General features: G+C 41.2%; 2 protein-coding genes and 1 long non-coding RNA gene across 4 annotated transcripts; all 3 read right to left on the bottom strand.

Annotated features, from left to right (window-relative positions):
- Positions 1-4466: 4466 nt before the first annotated feature.
- LOC115980208 lies at positions 4467-6302 on the bottom strand. The gene is made up of 2 exons (XM_031102485.1): positions 6043-6302; positions 4467-4773 (listed from the first exon to the last, which is right to left on the bottom strand). Exons 1-2 carry the CDS (start codon positions 6300-6302, stop codon positions 4467-4469), a joined length of 567 nt encoding a protein of 188 aa, XP_030958345.1.
- Positions 6303-7690: 1388 nt separating this feature from the next.
- Positions 7691-9274, bottom strand: LOC115980207. Its single transcript, XM_031102484.1, has 2 exons — positions 9109-9274; positions 7691-8037 (listed from the first exon to the last, which is right to left on the bottom strand). The coding sequence occupies exons 1-2, from the start codon at positions 9272-9274 to the stop codon at positions 7691-7693; spliced, it is 513 nt and encodes a 170-aa protein (XP_030958344.1).
- A 2253-nt stretch (positions 9275-11527) lies between these two features.
- Positions 11528-18412, bottom strand: LOC115982456. Of its 2 annotated transcripts, XR_004089624.1 has the most exons (4): positions 18072-18412; positions 16560-16622; positions 13194-13231; positions 11528-11639 (listed from the first exon to the last, which is right to left on the bottom strand). It is a non-coding gene; the product is annotated as an uncharacterized LOC115982456 (long non-coding RNA). The 2 variants fall into 2 exon arrangements; XR_004089623.1 differs by lacking the exon at positions 13194-13231 and having other exon boundaries at positions 18072-18217.
- Positions 18413-19686: the final 1274 nt, after the last annotated feature.

The raw sequence follows: 19686 nt of genomic DNA, 5'->3' as shown, positions 1-19686 counted from the left end.
CTACAAATAGCACCTGCACAACGAAAAGAAAGGATCTAACAGAGAGTACCGGTGTGATACCGGCCAAATACCCTCCGAAGGTTAAGTCAGAACTATTCTCACTGCTCTAGAGTGCTAGAGAGGGTAAATTATGCGTACCTTGGTTTGTGAGGGTGCTTGGGTTTTTATAGTAGTGAGGGTTGCCCCTCTTTTCCTTGGAGTAGAAGTCTTTTCCTTATAGGAGTCTTCTTGGGCGTATTTTACGGGATCTTTTCCTTATAGGGATCCCTTGAAAATTATCTAGCGTGGGAAGCAAGACAATTCCTTATATGTAACGTGGATAGCAAGTAAACTTACGTTCGGACCATCAGCTTGATTTACTTCCTTTAGCTTTTTGGGCGTTGGTCCAGTAGTGCCATCAGCCTTAGAGCCAGCTGACTGATGACCGTCAGCCATAACAACATCGTCTGCTTATGCCCAAAGGATTGTACTAAAAAACCGTCAGCTTTATGTTCCGCGTGACTAGGCTTATCTTTTATCCTCATCAGCTGCCCCCTACTCTACGTGCTCGACGCCTCACATCGTCAGCATGTGGAGTTTATGATTTGACTATCTTTTGGTTCATAGGGGCGAGAAAACCATTTATGAATGATTCCTCGAGCCGCGAGCCATTAAATGCAAGGATACGTGGCGCGCTTTCGTTGGCCTCGTTTCTGGGCACGGGTGTCGCCTCGCCTTCCGTGCATTTTTCCTTCTATATATATATCATGTCCTTTTCCTCATTTCTCTATTTCAACCTTGCTGACTTTTCAAGAGAGAACCCGTCGCCCTTACTTCCGATTTGATCCGTTAGCTGTTATCAACACCGTCACTTCCAAGGTCGTTTTATCCATTCAAGATCTGTTTACCTGTAAGTTCTTCTTCCCTTTTTCTTTGCTCTTTTACTTTGCCTGAACAATTTCTTATTAAGGACATCAGTCTAGGCACTTAGAGTGGATCCGTCACTTGTAGGTAGTCAGATGTCAAGTGACACATCGAGTGACCAGTCGTCAGTCCGCGATGGAGTGGGCTAAGACGAAGTTTTTGGCTCAGGTCAAGAGTTCGACGGCTTTTCTGAGTCGTCAGGAAAAGAAACGTCAGCCCAGTCCCCTAGTATTGACGTAGAAGACCATGTTGAGGGAGTTAGGGAGAAAGTGTTAAGTGAGGTTGAGGTCGAGGGGGGAGACAAGGAGATTGATAGTGATGGGAATGGGGATGAAAGTGACGAGAAGTCCTGTGAGGGAACTTCAGGGAGTTCTGGAGGTAACCGTCCCTTCATTCTTCCGGAGGAGTGGGTCGTCAATAAATTCCTTCCAAAGATGAGCAACAGAGTTTTTAATGAGTTGCGTACCCGTTTCCAAATCCCAGATCACATTCCCATCCGTCTCCCTAGGAAAAATGAGAGGTGTTATACAGGGAGGACTGCAGATGTTGGGATGTACGATGCTATGTTCGCAGCAGGCCTCAGATTACTACTGACGGCTTTACACCGTCAGCTGGCGGATTTCTTGGGATTGTCCGTCAGCCAGATTGCTCCGAATGCCTAGAGGATCTTTATTGGTGCTGAGATCCTTTGGGGTCAATTGAGTGGGGGGAACCGTCACCTTTCGCTAGACAAGTTCTTTTATTACTATAGGCCCCAACGTAAAGTATCTTCCAAGGGGACATACCATTTTGCTCCTCGTGAGAAGAGCTTAAGATTAGTGTTTGATATGCTAGACTCAAATAGGAATTGGAAGAGTAGATTTTTCTTTGTTAAGGGGATGGACTGGGTGTGCCGTTTGGACGAATGGGATACGCTGCCCGGTGGTTATTTTGATAACACTTGGGCTTATATTAGGGATTCAGGTCACCCCTTCTCTTTCTTTCTTCCCCCTTTTTTTTTTTTAGGAGTACTGTCTCTTTTTACTTATCAGGGAATTTTTAACACCGTCTATTCCCTTTTGTTTCAGCTAGCACTCATCCGGAAATATCTGACGAACAAAGGGAATTCATTCGTCGGGTACTTGGCATCCCGCTTGAGCAACAGAAGTGTAGGGATTTGATCATCCTAGACACTCTTCATCTGTACTGTGGGGGTCCAGAGCCGACGGCTGAAGCTCGGAAGTTGGAAGAATTTTCCCAGAAACGTAAGTGGACGCCTCATTTAATCCGTCAGCTTATTTACTCCGTCTGCTTTACTGATACTTGTCAGTTTATTTTGCACAGAGATGGAAGCTGCTAAGCAAAGGGTGAGGGCCGCCGCGGCTCGTAAGAAGGAGGAAGAGAAGGCCAAGGGAAAGGAGGGGGTGTCCTTGTCAACCCCTCATTCTGCTTCTAAGGGTTTAGTTAAGAGGAAGGCTGACGGAAAGGATGATCCTCCCTCTAAGAAGGTGGTCGTCACTCCTGGGGATGTGCCCTCCAAGAGGTCGTCTCCCAAGTCTAGTCACGGTGCTGGGAAAGGAGTGATGACCTCTTCCGGCCCCGTCATCGAGGGGCCCCGTTGCTTGCTGACTCACAAGGATTATGCTGTTGAAGGGGTAGAATCTCTTATAAAACAGACGGATCTGGATCCTTGTGCTTAGCTAGGGATGGAGGACCTGGGAGCGTTAGCTTTCTTTGATATAGCACGGGTATGCTTCCTACCTTGAATAACCTGATCTTGTCTTGGTTAATGGCTGACGACTGTACTCCTTTCAGGCTTTGGTTCGCGTTAAAGCACTCCAAGACCGGTGCGTGGCCAAAGAGGGCGTCGTTGCTTGGGTTAGGAGGCATAACTCCAACTTGATGGATCAGTAGGCGCAATATAAGGAGGTCGTCTGCCTTTTAAATGCTGATCTGAAGGACCTGAGGGAGAAGTTAGGAGAGGCAGGGTGTCAGTAGGAGAAGCTTGAGGAGGAACTGTCGTTTTTACGTGCGCAGGTAGAGACGGCTGGGACTGATGCGGTCCAAAGATTCAAGACAACCCAGTCATTCATTGATTCCTGTGCTGATTATTATGGCACTGGTTTCGATGATTGTATGAAGCAAGTGGCCTCAGTTTATCTGGAGTTGGGTTTATCTGGAGTTGGATCTATCTGGAATTACCATGGATGTCCCCGTGCCGATGACTCCTGCTGGCGACACCGTTGCTGACAAAGCTGATGAACCCATCAATTTGGACCTTCTGCTTAATGATGATGGAGTCGTTTTAGCCCAGCCTGCTATCAACACGCCTGCCGAGTTTTTAGATAAAGAACAAACTGCCAAGGACAAAGCTGATGGGGCCTCTGAGGACGTTCCTGCCACTTAGTTCTGGCCTTTTATTTTAATTTCTAAACAATGTTTTTAAGTGCCCTTGTGTTTATTGGGCTTTTACTTGTAACCCCCTCTCCCCTTTTTTATGGCACTTGGTATCCGTCGCTTTGAACATGTATGCACTTTTTTTTTTTTTTTTTGCTTATTATACTTGATATCCGTCACTTTGAACATATTGCTATCCAGGTTTGCATTCGTCCGCCATCTTTGGGGACTAATTTGCTCTTGAGAATTTAGCAAATCCGTCGTTTTTTGTTTCATCCCTTTATTGACTAATTTTTATAGCCCCATTCATTTGATGAGACCGTCATCTTTTTGACCTTAGCCTTTTTTCTTGATGAGCTCGTCATCTCTGCAGGCTCATTGGTTTGAGAACCTTGTTCATATGAGTACAGTCTCATTTCTTTGGTCAGATCGTCAGCTTTTTATCTTTGGCCTTGATGACTTTGTCATCTTTGTAAGTCCATTGGTTTTAGGACCTTGTCCATATGATGATAGTTTCATCTATGGGACCGTCAGCTTTTTAGCCTTAGCCTTAGCCTTGATGACCTTGTCATCTTTGTAGGTCCGTTGGTTTTAGGACCTCGTCCACATGATGATAGCTTCATCCACGGGACCGTCAGCTTTTTAGCCTTAGCTTTTATGACCTTGTCATCTTTGTGGGTCCGTTGGTTTCAGGACCTTGTCCACATGATGATAGCTTCATCTATGGGACCGTTGGCTTTTTAGTCCGTGTGTTATGGACTTGGTCGTTTTGGCTGTTCACTTTTGTGAACTTAGTTACCCACTTCTGTGGACTTTAAATCGTAGATTTCTAAAATAGATACTTTAGAAATTTTTGAATAAACTCCTCTTATTGCCATGCATTTGTAAATAAAAGTAATTCTAAAACCAAATCCTGCCCTTCGGGCTTAAAACAAAAAAGAGGTATCATTGCAAAAAACTAAAGTAAATCATAAATTTGAGGAGTAAGACTAAAATTTGCTGGAATGTAAATAAAAAAAAGGGGTTGGTCTTCATGCTGCCGCTTCTACTGGTAATACTTTCGTAGGTGCTCGGTGTTCCATGGGTGTGGTAGTTTCTGTCCTTCCAACGTCTCCAGGTGGTAAGTGCCTTTTTTTCTGCCACGACGTAACTCGGTAAGGTCCTTCCCAATTGGGGCTGAGTTTCCCTTAGGTAGGGTCCCTAGCGGCGCCCATGACCTTTCTAAGAACAAGGTCTCCAACTTCGAAGTCTCTATGTTGGACCTGAGAGTTGTAGTGTTTGGCCATGCGGTCCTGGTACCTAGCAAGCTTTTGTTCTGTTGCTGCTCTAATCTCGTCCACTAGGTCGAGCTGTAGTCGCATAGCCTCGTCGTTTTTGTTCTCATCATGGTTGTGCACCCTGTAGCTTGTGAGCCCAACTTCGGCCGGGATGACTGCTTCACCTCCGTATGTCAGTCGGAACGGTGTCTTTCCTGTGGGTGTTCTTGCCGTCGTCCTGTATGCCCATAGTATATTTGGCAATTCTTCGAGCCATATACCCTTTGCCCCCTCGAGCCGAGTCTTGATAATCTTGAGCAAGGATCGGTTTGTGACTTCGACCTAGCCATTAGCTTGAGGGTGGGCGGGGGAGGAATAGTGGTTCTTTATTCCTAACTGTGAGCAAAAATCTCGGAAGGGGTCGTTGTTGAATTGCCTCCCGTTGTCCGAGACAAAGACTCTAGGAATGCCAAACCTGCATATGATGCATCTCCAGACAAAACTTCGTACGTTCTTCTCTATAATTGTGGCCAAAGCTTCAGCTTCCACCCATTTCGTAAAATAGTCGATGCCCACCACCAGGAACTCCAGCTATCGTGCGACTGTAGGGAATGGTCCCATAATGTCTAATCCCCATTGTGCGAACGGCCATGGGGCCGTCATCGGGGTCAGCTCTTCGGTTGGTTGTCTAATAATATTGCTGAACCTTTGGCATTTGTCACAGGCCCTGACATAGGCTTCGGCGTCCTTCTGCGTGGTGGGCCAATAGTACCCTGCTCACACAAGCTTGTGTACTAATGATCTAGACCCTAAATGGTTTCCACAGATTCCTTCATGTACTTCTCTCATGACGTAATCTGCCTCTTCCATACCCAAATATCTCAAATATGGTCGGGAGAAGCCTCTTTTGTACAGGACGTCGTTTATTAGAACGAATCTCGCCGCCTGGATCTTAAGTTTCCTTGCGGCTTCCTTTTCGTCTGGTAAGACCCCATCCTTCAGGTATGAAACTAACGGCGTGGTCCAGCTACTGTCGGAGCATATTTCCTACACGTTGCTGGGATTTATTAGCGGAGAAAGCTGCACGAAAGAGAGTACATTACCAGGGATGACCATTTGTTCTGCTGAAGCGGCCTTTGCGAGGCGGTCGGCTCGCTCGTTTTCTCCTCTGGGAATTTGGACGACTTTGGCTTCTAGGTCATCCACTCTCGCCCTTACTTCATCAAGGTACTTCTTCATCTTTTCGCCCTTGCACTCGTAGTCTCCATTTATTTGGTTAGTGATGACCTGAGAGTCGCAGTAGATGACTACCCTCGCGGCTCCTGCTGCTTTGGCGAGGTCGAGTCCTGCTATCAGTGCTTCATACTCTGATTCATTGTTGGTGGCAGGGAAGTCGAGACGGACCATACATTCAATGGTGTCTCCTTCGGGCGATAGTAGCACAATGCCAGCCCCTCCGGCTTGTTTGTTGGGTGACCCGTCCGTATATATGCTCCAATGAGGGGACTCTGCTACCCCCTTGTCTTCGTCATGAGTGAATTTAGCTATAAAGTCGGCGACGATCTGCCCCTTGATGGCGGTCCGTGGGTGGTACTGAATATCAAATTCGCTCAGTTCTATAGCCCATAACGCCAATCGACCCGCAGCCTCGGGATTGCTCATTGCCAGCCGTAAGGGCTTGTCAGTCAGGACGTTTACCGTATGAGCTTGGAAGTACGGTTTGAGCTTGCGGGCTGCTGTAACTAATGCAAAGATAAGTTTTTCCATTGGCGGGTATCTTTCTTCGGCACCACGAAGCGCTCGGCATGCGTAGTACACGGGCTTTTGTACTTTCTCTTCTTCTCTGACCAAGGCAGCACTAACGGCTGGGGAGACGGCTAGATAGAGAAAAAGCTCTTCTCCTGGCTACGACGGGCTCAGCAATGGTGGGGAGGAGAGGTAAGCCTTCAATTCCTCGAATGCTTGCTGGCATTCGTCAGTCCACTCGAAGGATCTCTTCAATGTTCGGAAGAAGGGCAAACACTTGTCCGTTGCCCTTGACACGAACCTATTTAGTGCCGCTATTTTTCCATTGAGGCTTTGCACCTCCTTCACATTTCTTGGTGGTGCCATATCCATAATGGCCCGGATCTTGTCCGGGTTTGCCTCGATTCCCCTCTGAAACACCATGAATCCTAGGAATTTTCCTGCCATTACTCCAAGGCACATTTTCTCGGATTGAGCTTCATGTTGTAGGAGCGAAGTGTGTCGAATGTTTCTTTGAGATCTCCCGGATGATCTTCCTCCCTCCGGCTCTTTACTAGCATGTCGTCCACATAGACCTGGACATTCCTCCCAATCTGTTGTGCAAACATTTTGTTCATAAGTCTTTGGTACGTGGCGTCTACGTTCTTCAGGCCGAAAGGCATCACTTTGTAACAGAAGAGGCCTTGGCTGGTCACGAACGAAGTTTTTTCCTGATCGGCTTCGTGTATTCGGATTTGGTTGTACCCCGAGAAAGCGTCCATGAAGCTCAGCAACTAATGTCGGGCCATTGAGTCTACTAGGACATGGACCCTCGGAAGGGGGTAACTATCTTTGGGGCAGGCCTTGTTAAGGTTGGTGAAGTCCACACACATCCACCATTTCCCACTCGCTTTTTTGACCATCACTACGTTTGCTAGCCAGTCGGGATAGTATACTTCCTTAATGAAGCTCGTTTCCTGTAGCTTTCGGACTTCTTTTGCCATGGCTCGGTCTCGTTCGGGGGCGAACACTCTCTTCTTCTGTCAGATAGATGGAAAGGCGGGCGATACATTCAACCTGTGCACCATGACTGAAAGGTCTATTCCCGGCATATCTTCATGACCCCAAACGAATACGTCTCGATTGCATCTGAGGAAGGTTATGAGCTCTTGACGGATCGTGGGGTTAGCGAGTGTTCCGATTTTGGTCGTTTGGTCAGGATCGGAACTGTCAAGAGGTATCTCTTTTAACTCTTCTACTGGCTCTGTTACTGTTCGGTGCTCTTCTATGCTTAAAGCCTGAACCTGATCCTCTATTCCTATCATGGCTTTGTAGCATTCGCGCGCAGCCATTTGACTTTCGTGCAGCTCCCTTATTCCGTAGTCAGTCAGGAACTTAATCATCAGGTAGTAGGTGAAAGTTACCGCCTTTCATGAATTGAGCGTAGGTCGTCTGAGGATAGCATTGTAGGCAGACGAGCAATCGACCACCAAGAATGTCACATCCTTGACTATCTGCTGAAGGTAATCGCCTACTATTACTGACAATGTGACCGCGCCCAGGGGGAATACCCGGCTCCCTCCGAAGCCGACGAGCGGGGCATTTGTCGGAACCAATCGTTCCCTGTCGATCCTCATTTGCTGGAACGCTGGGTAGTATAGAATATCTGCTGAACTGCCATTGTCGACCAATACTCGGTGCATGTTGTAGTCTTCTACTCGCAAGTTGACGACAAGTGCATCGTCATGCGGATGGTAAAGGCGTCGTGCGTCCTCTTCTGAGAACCCAATTATGGGGCATTCTCTTCGTGCTATCTTCGGCACGACTCCCGTCAACTGAACATTTTGCACCATTCAAAGGTAGGTCTTGCGGGCCTTCTTGGATGGCCCGGTAACAGCCGTTCCTCCTACAATCATCCTTATGTCTCCTATCGGGGGCCTCGGTCGCTCATTATCCCATCGGGGGTGTTGGTCTTGTGCGGGGGGATCCATTTTCTCCTTGCTAATGAATTTCTGCAGCTTTCCTTATCTGATAAAGGCCTCAATCTACTGCTTGAGGTCATAGCAATCAGCCATGTCGTGACCATGGTCGCGGTGGAAACGGCAATACTTATCCCTAGAACGTTTGTTGGGATCACTCTTCAGCTTTCCCGGGAACGTCAGAGCCTTCTCGTCCTTGATTTGCATAAGGACTTGATCTATCGGGGCTGTCAATGGAGTGAAACTCGTGAATTTTCCTCCCAGGGGCTTATGGCGCCTCTCGTCCCTTCGGTCTCCTGTTCTTGCCTTCTTTCGGCCTTGGTCCTGCCGATAGTCTTCCTGCCTTTCTCTTTTCCTAGGCCTCTCTTCTCGAGCTAACAGCGCGTCTTCAGCGTTCATATACTTTGTGGCACGATAAAGTACTTCCGATATGGTCTTTGGGTCGTTTTTGTATAGGGAGAACAAAAACTTACCCTTCTTCAAGCCATTCATGAATGCCACAACAAGTATCTTATCGTCGGCTTCGTCGATCGAGAGTGCCTCCTTGTTGAAGCGGGATATGTAGGCTCTTAAAGTTTCATCTTCTCGCTGCTTCATACTCATCAAGCAAGCCGTAGACTTCTTGTACCGATGGCCTCCGATGAAGTGTGCGGTAAATTGAGCACTGAGTTCTTTGAAGGTGCTGATGGAGTTCGGTATCAGTCGGCTGAACCAAATTCTCGCTGCGCCCTTCAGCGTTGTAGGGAAGGCCCTACATATGATTGCGTCTGCTACTCCTTGAAGGTGCATTAGGGTCTTGAAGGTCTCCAGGTGGTCCAGAGGGTCCTTGACCCCGTCATAACTGTCTATCTGTGGCATGCGGAACTTACTCGGTAGGGGGTAGGAGTTGACGGTGGCGGTGAATGGCGAGTCAGTTCTGTTCACCAAATCGTCAAGATCAGAAGATACCCGTCCCTTGAGGGCATTCATCATGACCTCCGTTTGCTCCTTCATCGCCTGCATCTCTGCGACGATAGGTGGTGGGGTGAAATCCATGAGACGGAAGGCTTACATTTTGCCGCTCCAGTCGGCTTGGGGCATTGCTGCCCTCAGGCCTCTCCTGCTCCCTTCACTCGGCACTGTTACCTTCCTGGTTTTGCTCCTGAAGGTTAGGTCCTGCGTCCCTTTGGTGTAGCTGCTCCTCCAGGTCGTGGTTCTGCTTTGTGAGTCGTTCTACTGCTGTCATGAGAGTCTGGACCTGCCTTTCTAATGCAGTAGATCTCGGTGGCTCGTCTTCCTGAGCGTTGTTGGTGGTGGCCATCGAGCAAGTGAGTACCATGCAACTCTTATGTCCGGGAGGCGATAATCTGGCTCAAATTCTTCGATTTCCTACAGACGGCGCCAACTGATGATGCTGAAAATACCACCAGTGAGCCACACGGTCCTCGCGTGCTACAAATAGCACCTGCACAACGAAAAGAAAGGACCTAGCAGAGAGTACCGGTGTGGTACTAGCCAAATATCCTCCGAAGGTTAAGTCAGAACTATTCTCACGCTCTAGAGTGCTAGAGAGGGTAAATTATGCGTACCTTAGTTTGTGAGGGTGCTTGGGTTTTTATAGTAGCGAGGGTTGCCCCTCTTTTCCTTGGAGTAGAAGTCTTTTCCTTATAGGAGTCTTCTTGGGCGTATTTTACGGGATCTTTTCCTTATAGGGATCCCTTGAATATTATCTAGCGTGGGAAGCAAGATAATTCCTTATATGTAATGTGGATAGCAAGTAAACTTACGTTTGGACCGTCAGCTTGATTTACTTCCTTCAGCTTTTTGGGTGTTGGTCTAGTAGTGCCGTCAGCCTTAGAGCCAGTTGACTGATGACCGTCAACCATAACAACATCGTCTGCTTATGTCCGAAGGATTGTACTAAAAAACCGTCAGCTTTATGTTCCGCGTGACTAGGCTTATCTTTTATCCTCATCAATAGTGAAAGGCGTTTTTACAAGTTTCGTTCTTTAATTGGCTTGCAATATTATTAGCTAGGCAAGCTGCTTTGTTGTTCTTAGTGAAGTTGGGGAGATTTAGTGCCATCCTATTAAGATTAAGGTCCTCCAAGAGATATTTTTCAGCTGTAGCTGTGAAGATGTAAAAGTTGCATTAGTTTGAAGATTAAGTAAATAATGCACCAGAGTTAACCTATTTTGCAGTAGTCTTCTCTATGTTCTACAACTAGCTACCAATGTTAATTGATAATTTTATACTTTGATGGAATTAAGCGGTGAAGCAGGGAGCTTGAGATTTTTGCATTCAAGGTTTAATATGCCCTTGTTGGAGCTTGAGAACAAAATGCTAGTCTATCCTTTGTCAATTCCTTAAAATTTTTTATCCTAACAGGATAGTAAAGTAAAGGTATAGAGAAAAGAAAAAGAAAAAAGAAAGATTATTTAGCACCAAATACCAATTACTCATCAACATGTGAAATGGTTAGTGTACAATTTTTCTTATACAGGCTATCCTATTCTACAGCAAAATACTTTAAGCACTGTTCCAATAACTTTGTCCTACTTTCATGATTTTACAAAAGGTTGCCGCCTGATGGCTCTGGATTTTGTTTAATTAAGTTCACAAAAAACTAGTTTAGCTACTTAATAAAATGCTGTAAGAATCCTATGTAATCCTAAATAAAAAGGGCCCATTGATTGGAATTGAGCACATGCCTGTTCCAAAACTTTGTTTCTTCTACAACTCAAACTGAAAATCAAAATGAATTTTGTGTTTCAAGTTGAGGAGCTAATTAAATGAAGTCATGATTTCAGTTGAAAACATGTGCGTGTGTGTAATAACTATTGCTAAAAAAGTGTGAGAGAGAGAAATGAATTACCATATGGCATGCGTGTACACACACACATATATATATATATACTAGTTAGAAAACACAAAACCAAAGATAATACTAATTTTTTTAATTAGAAAACACAAAACCACAAGGTTTTGCACTAAAAAATGCATAGATAATACTAATTTCTTAATCTTAACAAATTTTTCTACATGATTAGAATAATTACATATAAGATACTGATTTATCTATATAATTAAGTTATCTTTTTAGAGCTATACAATGTAAAAGTATAACCTAATCATTAATCACTCCCCAAAAACTTCCAAAAGTTATTAAAAAAAAAAAAAAAAAAAAACTCCTCTAAGAGCTTTTCTAAGAGCTACAATGAATATCTCATTTTCTATTGTTGCAGTAGCACCATATAAAAGCAAAGCACTATAGTTCTCTCCAGGTTGTCCTTGCACGCTGAAGTTGATCCAATCTTTTCTTCTTAAAGGGATTAATTTTGAAAGTTTGATCTTGAAGTTCAGCAAAAAACTTGTCACCACCATAAATCTCTTATCTTACCAAGTGATATTGTCATGCCACCTAAAATGAACACAACAATCATAATCATAGTTGGTTTTATGATGGTATAACAAAAACTTAACCAACCGAAAGTCCAATATGAGGGCAATATCAAATTTTAAAAATAAGATAAAAACCAATGATTTAAAATGCTAAAACATGAACTCAATTAAAGGTTGTTCTTTTTACCCCTCTTAGTTAACAATTCCACCAAAGTCTTTCTTAATGCATCCTAAAACTATTACAATCCACATATCAATAATCCAAAACAAAACCTTTGGTCAAGAAAACAAAAATAAACATTATATCTAGGACCAAAGTACAAAAACGCAGCACTACAGCTAGTTTGGATATTTAAATAGAATTTTTCATTTTTCAAAAATCAAATCAACAAATTAAGCCACAACCCAACTCGAGTCAATAAAACCAACATCAAGCTACTTGGATCAGCTAACAGTTAACACTAACAGTACACGGTAATAGTTCCATAAAGCTATTTATAGGGCCTACACAAACAGCGGAAAACTATCACACACAAGTCATATTAGACAAATTCCCTAGACTCAAGCAACAGACCTTGCATGGACTACTTGCTAACAACTCTCCAAAATCAATAATCTCTAAGAAAAATTCAGCAAAAAAATGATGACATGATTAGGTTAAATGGCTTCTATGATGCTAGAAAACATGTATGTTTTTCTTATAGTTCTCATAAATGACAAAGATTTTTAAATTCAGCAGGCTGAACTCCCATTAGATTAAGGTCCTTGAGTTGGCTGTCATACCAAAGAAAAGAATGGAAGCAGTACAAAGGGTATGAAAGAAGAATGCAATCACTAATCTATAAGTATCGGTACCTTCAAGAACTACCAATTTCATTAACATTTCAAACTCTGTTTTAAATTGTTCAAGGTGTAGTCTAAAAATTCCCCATGCAAATAAGCTTTAGCCATCCAATTGTATGATAGTGTTTTAGGGGTAAAATGAATAAAATTGATTAGGATAGGGGAATTGTAGATTTAGGTAACTAATATAATATGTTCCCATCACTTAATATGCTCCATATTATATGTAAAAAAATAATTTATTCACACATCCAATGTTAGAGCACAGATAACAACATCCTCTAAAATTAAAATAAATAAAAATGTAGGTGATTGCTCATTGATAAATCAGTAAATTCTCACTGAACAAAAGAAAGCTATATACAAATTAACAGCCCTACAAGACAGTAGAACCAAACATATCACAGATCCCAAGCTAAAAGTACAAGAGAAGACACTAAGGCAACTGTAAAATAGAAAAATCAGCCCAAAAAAAAAAAAATTATAAAGCACGGTGTAGGTCCTGAAACAATTAGAGGCTTCTAGTTAAAAAGACAAAATACAAAGTATTTGTTTCATGTAAAAGACTCATCAGTGATTTGCGAAATGAATAAACCAAAGAAAAATTTAGAAAGATATAGAATACTAAAATACATAAATTTGTTAAATATTAATTAAAACTTTTTTTAAATTAATGTATTGTAAGATTTAGTTAATAGAACTAAAGGAGGAAAGAATAAAGTGTAAGTACCCATCTCAATCCGTCTGCATCCATGAATGTTCTTCTAACTGCATTCAAAGTTCCAAATAGCATTAGAATTCTACTAAGGCCTCAAAAACGAAGAAAAAAACCAAGAACTATTCAGAGCTTGGCACTTGAGTATGTTATACACATCAAGAATTAAAGTTTCTACAAATCCATTAAGAGAATAGAAAAGAAAAGAAAAAACGAATCATACAAAGATCAAGAATGAACCAGTAAGTGATACAAAGCATAAAAATTGATCACTTGGCAAAATTGTATTTCTAAAAATAAAGATCTTGAAAATCCAAATCAGAATTAAACAATTTAATTTCATAACCTTTGAAAACTCCTAGAAATTCACAATAACAATAGAAAAAAAAAAAAAAAAAAAAAAAAAAAAAAAAAAAAAAAAAAAAAAAAAAAAAAAAAAAAAAAAAAAAAAAAAAAAAACCAGAAACAAAAACGTTTATGGGTTTCATCATTTGCAGTCAGATCTTCCTATGTTGATACAATACTCTTTCTATATATATACAACCATAGGGAGAGAGACCTTTATTCAGAAATCATGCCCTCAATACAATACACCAAAAACAAAAAACAACCGCTACATCTTCTTCATCCAAAAATTTATTTGTTAAAATTTTAAGAAATGAAACCAAAAAGAATGGAAAGAAGAAAAGAAGCAAACCATAGAGAAAGACAATTTTTTTAGAGAGAAAAAAAAAATACCTGAAGTGTGATTTGAGTAAAAACACCAAACCCACCTCACTCTCCATCTCTCAGATTTGTCCAAAGAAAAGAGTGAGATCACTCTTTCTGTATTTTCTCACCAAGCCTCTCTCTCTCTGCTGGCCTTTCTCTTCTTCAAATAGTACGTACCTCACTCCCTGAGCCAGAAGATAATTTATTTCTCTCTCAGTTTTGTCTTTGTTTGGTCTCCCCACTAAAACCTCACCCAAACGCACCATTTTACTCACCAAAACTTGAATAAACCAGAACACTGTAGATAGAGCTATTCGCTCTTTTTATATAGTTAGTAGAAATAACACGTGCTTGATCTCCAACAATAGGCATGCGCTTGATCTATTAGAGGATTATATTCTACCAATATAACTTAGATCTATATCTATGCAAATCACACAATTAGTTATATATTGTAATCCTTTATAGTTCCCTAAACCCATCTAAGATTCACCAAAATGCAAAACATTTTATGTAGTTCTTGTATGTGCAACATTATATGATTGAACCATTAGTTATCAATCAAACTTACACTTATACATTTAAATTTAAAATTTTTATTCCAAAATACTAATGAATAGACAAATGAAAACATTAAACAAAAAAAAAAAAATTAAATACAAATTTTCCAAAACCAACTTCATTGCCCACAAGGACCACAACCAAGCCCTATCCCACAAAGGTCTCAAACCTAACCAACAAAGCAAGCCACAATCAGAAATACAAAACCCAATTCCTTCTCTCAAACCGCCAAAAACTTGAACTTTGGCCAATGTCACTATCAAAACGCAATCAAACCATCCCAAAATTCAACTCTTTTGTATCATCATAACCTTCTCATTCTTCTATAGATGAGGGTTGTAATATTCTTAGGACAATCAACTTTCAAGTTAGAATGAGATATATATAACAAAAATAACGTGACTATGTAAGGAATTAAAACATAACAAATAGAAAGAAGTTAATAATCCACATGTTCTTACCACTCTCTCCAAAAAAAAAAAAGAAAAAAAAAAGATGAACCCAATATAAAGAAGCTAAATCTAAGTGAGATAAGCATATCATAAAAGAGGAAAAACATCAAGACCAAGATAAATATAGCGAATTCATAAATAATGGCACTTTCATATACACTGTGAACTAAGTTCAAGGCATAGAACCTATTAGGTATCACCAGTTTGATTTAAATCATAGAAGAAACACCTAGTAACTTCCAATTCTGATACTTTCTGTAAGGACACGATTCATAACGAACCTAACAGTGTTGGATTCGCACGTGAAAAGGCCCAAACAATGTCATTTGTAGAGCGTGGGTTTGAAAGGCTAGGCCTTGGTCACGAGGTGGTGGGTTTTTCGTGGTGCTCGTGCGTGATTAAGTTTTCTTCACCCCTGGAGTCCTTCTTCTGGAGGTGGGCTGGGAGGCTCTGGTTTTTGGCCATTTTTCCCAGCCCCTTTCCTAGGTCACTTATTTTCCCTTTTATACTGGCCTATGTTCGCTGTCCTTCGTCCACGTGTAGGGTCAAACTTTCCAAGACTGATACTTGTCCCATCAGCCCATACTCAAAGTCGTTGGGGGTGGTTGTAAAAGCCAGAGAATGCGGCTCTGTCAGGTGCAGAGCATTGAGTGGCAGTATGGGCAGCTTTCCCCGGATATTTTAGATTTTCTTTCAAACTTAGTCCTATACCGTTTTTGCCCCTCTCTTTGGTGGGACTTTTGGGTTTGCCGAGGACTGAGCTGTCCTTGGCGGTATCTTAAGACTATCCTATGCTTTACATTATTGGGCTTGGGCCACAGCCCTCTTCGGCTTGGACCTTCGGACTCCCTACGAGTAAACGGGCCTGGCCCATAAACTATTGGGCCCCACACTTTCTAAAGTGTAAATGGATTGCCAATATAAATAACAACCTTATGCATTAGTCTCCAACAATAGACTAATAATAACATACAATTACACTCCACTCTCTTCAAAGAACAATGTCTAAGATTATGAGCACCAATAAACTCTATGAGAGACAGGAACTTAATCTTCGATGAACAAATGGCCAAGAAACTCAAAAACCCAAGCTTAAGTGTCTCCAATGCTCTGTTATAATATTAGCTGCTTGCTTACAAATTGTTGATATATAATTCCAAGTTTGAAATCACCCATTCCAATATTGAATATTTATTCTAATGAAGTTAACAATGAAGTGAATACAAGTATTGTGATGTAAGCCATATAATGCTTAAGGTGGCTGTATATGATCCTTGAACTTCAAATTTCAATAAAGAAAAATTGAAACTAAGATTCTGAACCTAAAGATTAGTTCTCATGCATTGCAAATTCTTTCTTGGATTTCATTGCTCTTTTAAATTTTCAGTTATAATTTAGTGAGAGGAAGTATTATAATATATCATGTGTATTTTCATCACAACCACTAATAATATCCCATTCTTCCGATTTCACCCAAAAAAAAAATGATAGGTAAAACTCCCACTCTATTCAAAATTCAAACCTATTCAAAGAAATGAAATCCTTACAAAATTGATTATCTACCATATGAAGAACATGAAACCCCCATGAAACTAAGATTAAAGAATAAGTATAAACAAACTCATGTAATGAATAATTGAGAAAGTGAGAAATTAACCTGTGGCAACAATTAGCAGCATGAATGCTCTGGAGAGAGTGATCTAGACCCTACTTTCTACGCCTGCACCACACAAATTTACAGATCTTAAATTCTTCATATTATGCTCAAAATTTAATGCTCACAAAATAAATACAATTTCTATTGTATGCAATTTTATTAAATATACAAGCTTGGATTAAAAAATATATATGAACTCACTTAGTTGCGCTAAAGACTACTACCAATTTGAGATTTGGAAAGTAGTAGCCGTTGGTTTTTTTTCTTTTTCTTTTTCTCTATAAATTCCATAAAAATTCTTCTTTTAAAACTATGTATCCGGAGACAGAGAAAGAGCTGACATGGGCTGCCTCTCTTGGGAGTGGAGACTGGAGAGGATTTCAGGGAGGAAAATAAAAGAATGAGATGAGGGATTTCAGGGAAGAACATGTAAGAGCAATACCGAACAGGTAATCCCTCTTTGCTCCATCATTGCCCAAAAACGCACACATCCCATGATTCGAATTCAAGAACCCAACAAACTCCCTAACCCCAAAATTTAAAATTACCAAAACCCCACATGGAAATTCCATACCCCAACAATATAAATAATATCAAAAATTCACATTTTAATTCAAAACCCATTACGAGATTCACAGTAAACTCATACTCCATCAAGAATTACCCAGAAATGCACGCACCCCAAACTTCAAATTCAAGAACCCAACAAACTCTCTAACCCCCTGTGGGGCCCAATAGTTTATGGGTCAGGCCCGTTTACTCGTAGGGAGTCCGAAGGTCCAAGCCGAAGAGGGCTGTGGCCCAAGCCCAATAATGTAAAGCATAGGATAGTCTTAAGATACCGCCGAGGACAGCTCAGTCCTCGGCAAACCCAAAAGTCCCACCAAAGAGAGGGGCAAAAACGGTATAGGACTAAGTTTGAAAGAAAATCTAAAATATCCGGGGAAAGCTGCCCATACTGCCACTCAATGCTCTGCACCTGACAGAGCCACATTCTTTGGTTTTTACAACCACCCCCAACGACTTTGAGTATGGGCTGATGGGACAAGTATCAGTCTTGGAAAGTTTGACCCTACACGTGGACGAAGGACAGCGAACATAGGCCAGTATAAAAGGGAAAATAAGTGACCTAGGAAAGGGGCTGGGAAAAATGGCCAAAAACCAGAGCCTCCCAGCCCACCTCCAGGGGTGAAGAAAACTTAACCACGCACGAGCACCACGAAAAACCCACCACCTGGTGACCAAGGCCTAGCCTTTCAAACCCACGCTCTACAAATGACATTGTTTGGGCCTTTTCACGTGCGAATCCAACACTGTTAGGTTCGTTACGAATCGTGTCCTTACACCCCCAAAATTCAAAATCAGCAAAACCCCACATTCAAATTCAAAAAATCACATCCACATTTCCAAACACCAAATCGAGAAAAAAAAATTAACTGAAAACCCATTACACAGATTCAAAATTGAAAAATTAAAGAAAACCCATTACAGAAAACCTTGAAATGAACATACCCTTGAGTCCGCAAGAGGCGTCTCTGCTGTACAGTGGCGCATATGGACAACAAGGACAACAAGCTAGCCCTTCTGATCCGTACGGGCTGGGGTTTCCTAAGTCCATCGAGAGCGAAATTGACCTCGTTGACGTGCTCCATCATCTCTCCAAACTCCTGAGCCTCCATCAATCGGATGTGAGCCGATCTGGTCCCGATATGATAGAGAGAAAAGGGAGAGAGAAGAGATACGGAGAGAGTTCCAGAACCTTTCGCCTCTCTCCCTCACTCCGATCTACCCATCCCCTTTTGCTCTATTCAGATAGGCCGATATAACACCATAGACGTCCAAAAAAAGCCATCGGCAACCATGGCTTGCTCTCTCGTTCAAACATTGAGAAAGAGAGAAAAATAGAGGTTGAGAGGCAGAGAAAGTTCTGGAATACCCTCTCGCCCTCTATCTCTGCCTTCTTTTTCTTTTCTTTTATATTTGGTTTTCACATCTCAGCCAAACGAACCGTTTTGGCTTCACAAGAAGACAGAATAGAGGGACTCACCAAAATTGTATGTACAGTAAAAAACGTTAAATGTACAGTGACAAAACACTGTAGGGGCATTGGCACTTTTATATATAAGATATAAAGAGAGAGAGAGAGAGAGAGTACCATCACAATCACGTAATGCTTTTCCTTGCACAACATGAAGAACAAGAAAAAAGAGGGAGAGTTTAATAAGTCTAAAGAAGGCCATGTTTCAAACTTGAGTGTCATAGCAGTACATAAAAATAGATTAGAGAAAAAAGAATGCAAGAGCTTTTTGCTTTTCTTAGCCATAATTGTCCTCTGAATAACTTTCCTTGTTGTAAGTTGCCGTGCATGTCAAGGTGCTCTAGGTGCCATCTCTGTTTCTTGTACCAAAGTGAAGTGTGACTTTTATGGCAACATTTTGACTTAGGAACCTTAAATGTGGTGTTTATTGATAGTCTTAGTAATGCTTTCAGTAAATGGTTATGAGGATGGCGATCCAAACGTAAAAATTTTAGCCACTGTTACAGCTACTTTGTCTTTCAAAATTTTAATCCTTAAACTTTTTTTTTTTTTTTTTGGATGAGTTTTAATCCTTAAACTTTAATGTATCTCACAAATTGATCATTCCGTCTATTGCCATCTATCGTCATATGCCCAATAAAGTTATACTTAAGAGTTATGAACAATATTTTGGAAACGTTAAAGTTTAAGGACTAAAATGACAAAAACAATTTTCTCAAAAGAAAAAAGAAGACAAATAAAACTTTAAGAATGAAAATGATATATCATGTAAACTTAAAGGGTGAAAATTGTGTTTTAACAAAAAAAAAAAATGATGATAAATAAATAAACATATGTGTTGTCAAGAGTTAGTATCTCATCTCCTTCAAAATTTTGAAGAAAAAAACCAATATGAAATATATTGATTAAAATAGAGGGAAGCTCACATATGCATATCCAATAATAGGAAATTACGCACCATTTTATTTCTTGACTGAACAAGAAACTACATTAAAATAGAAATTAAAAAAAAAAAAAAAAACCCTTAACCTCTTGTTCTCAATTTGCTCTTGTTTTCCTAATGATTAGGAAAAATATTTTTGTTTACTA

Source organism: Quercus lobata, chromosome 3 (genome assembly GCF_001633185.2).
Source record: "Quercus lobata isolate SW786 chromosome 3, ValleyOak3.0 Primary Assembly, whole genome shotgun sequence".
NCBI lineage: Eukaryota > Viridiplantae > Streptophyta > Magnoliopsida > Fagales > Fagaceae > Quercus > Quercus lobata.
The sequence above is the reverse complement of the archived record's forward strand: the minus strand, read 5'-3'. Positions and strand labels throughout refer to the sequence as shown.